Source organism: Cibotium barometz, chromosome 4 (genome assembly GCF_041138505.1).
Source record: "Cibotium barometz isolate CiBa-2024 chromosome 4, ASM4113850v1, whole genome shotgun sequence".
Taxonomy (NCBI): Eukaryota; Viridiplantae; Streptophyta; class Polypodiopsida; order Cyatheales; family Cibotiaceae; genus Cibotium; species Cibotium barometz.
In genome coordinates this window covers 14,876,628-14,880,963 of record NC_141049.1, presented here as the reverse complement: position 1 = coordinate 14,880,963, position 4,336 = coordinate 14,876,628, and the positions used below count along the sequence as shown (strand labels likewise).

At 38.2% G+C, this 4,336-nt stretch overlaps 1 protein-coding gene across 1 annotated transcript; it reads right to left on the bottom strand.

Annotated features, from left to right (window-relative positions):
* Nucleotides 1–247: 247 nt before the first annotated feature.
* LOC147638945 (large ribosomal subunit protein eL14-like) lies at nucleotides 248–1,862 on the bottom strand. Its single transcript, XM_086785874.1, has 5 exons — nucleotides 1,716–1,862; nucleotides 1,530–1,631; nucleotides 1,052–1,181; nucleotides 574–686; nucleotides 248–461 (listed from the first exon to the last, which is right to left on the bottom strand). The coding sequence occupies exons 1-5, from the start codon at nucleotides 1,716–1,718 to the stop codon at nucleotides 408–410; spliced, it is 402 nt and encodes a 133-aa protein (XP_086642000.1). The 5' UTR covers nucleotides 1,719–1,862; the 3' UTR covers nucleotides 248–407.
* Between the last annotated feature and the right edge of the window lie 2,474 nt (nucleotides 1,863–4,336).

Below are 4,336 nucleotides of genomic sequence, written 5' to 3'. Positions count from 1 at the left end.
TTAGAACTAAATGACAGGGCACCTCACAGAGAACCTGTGAGGCATTCAGGGCGACAAAACTTTCACAAAGATTTAGATCACAAGAGCACTTGCAGACTAACTCTTTGTGCAAGAACCCTACCCACTGCACTTAGCTCCCAATCGTGGTACTGCTGGTGCTTATGAAATAGCAGATCCTTGCAACCAAACAACCATACACAGCCTTCACATCAATCTACAAAAACCTTGACGTGCACAGGAGCAGTCATGAGAAAAGGCACGTGTTGGCACCAACTTCCACTAATAAAAATAAAGCCTCACTGATTAATTCGAGTAACATATTATCTGAAGACCTTACACATAGGAAAGGAGTCAAAGACCTCCCAGTGTCAAAGGGTCCACACTTCCATACAAAAAGTTCAAGCAAATTAAGCTTTCTCTTTCCTCAGTTTTGCCAGCTCCCTCTTCACAATTGTGCTTCTCTGCAGGACAAGATCACAGACATTACTTAGACTATGACGTCTCAAGCATATATAGCCTCTTCACAATGGATCAACTTCCTGGACATTACGTGAGCATGGACTTGATGGTTACCTTCACCCGAGCCACCATAACCTTGAAGCGATCAAAATCATTAAGGGCAGCACGCTTCTTCTGGACAATCAGCTTCCTTCCCCATGAACTGTTAGCCCATTTGTTGTGAACATCTGCTCACATGCAGACACGCAAACTTTGAATACATGTAAGCACATACACCTGCTTGTATGCACATGCATACAATTCAATGCGTGAAATTATTCAAGTGCAAACCAATACACAAACCGGGTAGATACAAGATACATTCAATAAATATTCTTAACACGTACACCATACAAATCCATACAGAGCTCCTTGCATAAAATATACAACTAAAAACATGACTATGGCTTGGTTCAAAACAAGTCAAAGTGGAATCACAACACACACAAACAGATCAACAAGCGATTACATGCACAAACAAGCAGGTCGATAAGAACAAGCCTACACACTGTGCATGTGTTAAAACAGTGACAAGCTATTTTGAGTAGCAAACCTGCAGATTCAATTGCCTCTGCAAGCTGCTTTTTCTTTGGCATCCTAGGAATTTCAATCTTAATATCCGTCAAGGAGAGCCTCTTGAAGTTCAAGGTTCCACGCACCATGTCAGGGGCATCAACTAGCGCCTGTAATCAGACATCCAAGAAGCCATAAACATGGAGCATTAGAATCTCAAAAATGACTTTACAAAATACAAATGAAGTCCAAAATACCCCGTGCCCCAAAGATACTACCACGTTAAACCCTCTGTGGTTCAGGAAGGGCGGTTGAAAACAATACCCTATATATTTAAAAAACCCTAAACAGCTTAGAGAAAAGCCTGGGCAGTTGAGATGATTCCTCCGATGCGTCGGGCAAAACCCCAAAGAAACCCTGCATAGTACATTAACACCCTAGATAGAGAAGAAACAATGCCCTACAGCAGGTGTACGATACGATCTAGGGGCGGATGACAGATAAAAACGCAGGCTTACCCTATTCTGGTCCACCACGTCCACTATGACAACGAGCTTGCCATAGCTAGGGCCATAGTTCACCATGGCCACGCGCCCGATCTCCACAAAGCGCCGGAAAGGCTGAGGAGAGAAACGAAAAGCAGTCAGAAAAACGATTGCATTGCCTTCCCTTCCTGCTTCCTCACGCAAAGGTGGATCGCTTACCATCGTTGTCGCCCCCAAGCAGCCGCGGAAACCTTCCGAGTAGTTGGAAAGAACAGGCTTAGAAGTATCACAGGAGTATTTGGAGGAACTTTCATTAGGGTTTTGAGGCTTCTAACCATGGTTAATTTTTCACTCACACCTGCGGTTACACCAAGCCAATGTGTATAGATCTGGTCGTAGGGAAGGGCCAGTGTGAAACGTTCCACAGTGCTGACATTTGAAGCCTTCTGAGGACATCAAAGCTTTCAAACCTACTAGAGAAGGCCTTGTAGAAAATAGGGTTGCCAAAGGACTATTTTTATGAATAAAGCATAAATACCCAAGAAGTGGGAGGATGGCGACACTTTTTTTTGGGGGGGAGGGGGAGATTGGACCCAATACTGTGTTCAAGGTGATGTCTACTCAATTTCTTGTTTTTATTTCAATTTATGCTCATCTTGTCAAATTCAATTCAATTCTATAGTTTAGTCTTGTTGTATTTGTAAGTATTGTATTATTCTTCAAAAAGCATTTCAAGATCCCGTGTTAGTGGTATCAGAGCTTAGGGGTACTTGGATTTGAAGAATAGGGGGCAGCTCACAGGGTAGTGAAAGACTCAAGAACCCATGGACAAAAGCTATGGGAATTTTCTGAGCCTCTAGATCAATATTTAGATCAAGGGCTATGGTCTAATATCAACTTTGATCAAAAAACCACTCTTTTTGAAGAGAAACCACCCTTCTTCTTCCCAAAACCACCTTCGAGAATCTTAATCCTCTCCCTAATCCATCTGTATGGATGGAATCAGCAAATTGAGGAGATCAAAACCCCATTTTTAAATTTGCTAAGCTCCTTGTATATTCAAAATCCATAATCGATGGTGAGAAAGTGCCCATAAATCCATTTGAGGAAAAAGTGTTTAGTAACTTTCAAGAATATTGATCTTGAAATTAAGAAGCTTAACTAAAAGAGAGAGGCCCAAGCTTTTAAAAGCACTTAAGAATTTATTTATTAAAAAGTCTATTTTCCTCTTCATCAATCGACTACAGTCGTTTGACATTAAGCTAACTATATAGATTTAGACTTATTTAATTAAACCATTTCAAAACCTAATAGTCTTGTTCAAATTTAAAGCTTGTGGAGTAACATTTAAGTTGCCCAAAACCTTACCCATAATTTTTATGCAAGGCTGTTAAAAAACTTATGTATATGTATGTATACCTTTTATTTCCCTTGCCAAAGCATTAGTCTAGACCTTTTAAAACCAAGAGATGCTGGAACAAATAGCAGAATTTTTCATCATGAGACATTAAGAGCAAAACTTATTAGAGACTTCGTTCTAAACTTATATGATAATTGGGGAAATATGACCAAAGGATTGCTTTCAGAACTCAAATTTGAGAGACACTTGTGCTATAAATATCTTTTGAAGGTATTTATACAAACTTCAATGAAATTTAAACCATAGATTTTATCCATTACTAGAAAGAAAAACACGTACAAGTTTATTTTGTTAGGCCTAGTTTGAATTAAAGACACTAGAAGATGTGCTAGAAATTTAAACCCGTTCTCTTTGTGAACATGTGAGTTTGCATGGAACTCCATTAATCCAAATGCTTGATCATAATTCTTTCATTTTAAAATATTGTACAAACCCTAAGTCCTCTTTAGTATAGGGACCTTCTTTATGACCTTAAAAGATCACATAATACCTTTTCCAAGTAATGTCTTTTGACATTAACTCATTTATGATTTGAACCTTTTATTTTGATTCCTAAAAGATAATTATCATGAAATAGTTAAATTCATGTTTTCATTTTTATCAATCAAGATTGTTAAAATTGATGTTATTCATTCATTATATTCATGTGTATATTGTGCTTAAATTTTGAATGCATTGAAAGTCATGTCTCAACTCGAGGTAAGCTTCTCTTATCTTTATATCAATAATCAATTTATATTCTATTTGTATGATGTCTAGTTTCTCATGAATTGTGTTAAAGAAGTTTATATTTTCTATCCATAGAAAGCATAACGATTCACATATCTTTGGAGTCTTAAAATTAATTTTGACAGATAATTTCAACCACAATACAATGATGGAGGTATGTGTTGACTTCATTTCACCAACGATTCACATTTTCAGCAAAGTCATTTAAATTTCCCATTACTTTTACAATAAGATAAGCATTTCTCTTCAAGAACTAATTGACTCTATTTTACAAGTTCTTAGATGGATGCCTTAGTGATTTTTCCACACCTATCCCGACCTCATCCAATCTTGCTTTCAAACACAGGCCAAGTTATATGACGCAACTGAGGCTAGTTGTTATCCTAGGCAGGAGGGATGTTATGGTTTGTTCATATGTCCCTCTATGGTTAATGGGAACGCCTAATTACCACTATGTTCGTAGCATGGCACTTGGGTTATTCCGAATATTCCATGTGTAGGACATATAAAATTAGGAATGGTTGGAACAACTAAGTGTTGGATTTAATACTTATGTGTTGTCGTGTGACTTTAGCATGTGTTGCTAATGTGAATGTGTTTGAATAGACAACATGTGTAGGTTGGTGAGATTGACAAGCTTTGTGCTCGTAAGCCGGTATAACTGGGACATGATGGCGCGGCGGTGATTTGG

Coding starts and splice junctions, on each gene's coding strand:
- LOC147638945 (XM_086785874.1), bottom strand. Junction 1,182..1,529: donor ACGTGGTGGACCAGAATAGG/GTAAGCCTGCGT, acceptor GTCTGATTACAG/GCGCTAGTTGATGCCCCTGA. Junction 462..573: donor TTATGGTGGCTCGGGTGAAG/GTAACCATCAAG, acceptor CTTGTCCTGCAG/AGAAGCACAATTGTGAAGAG.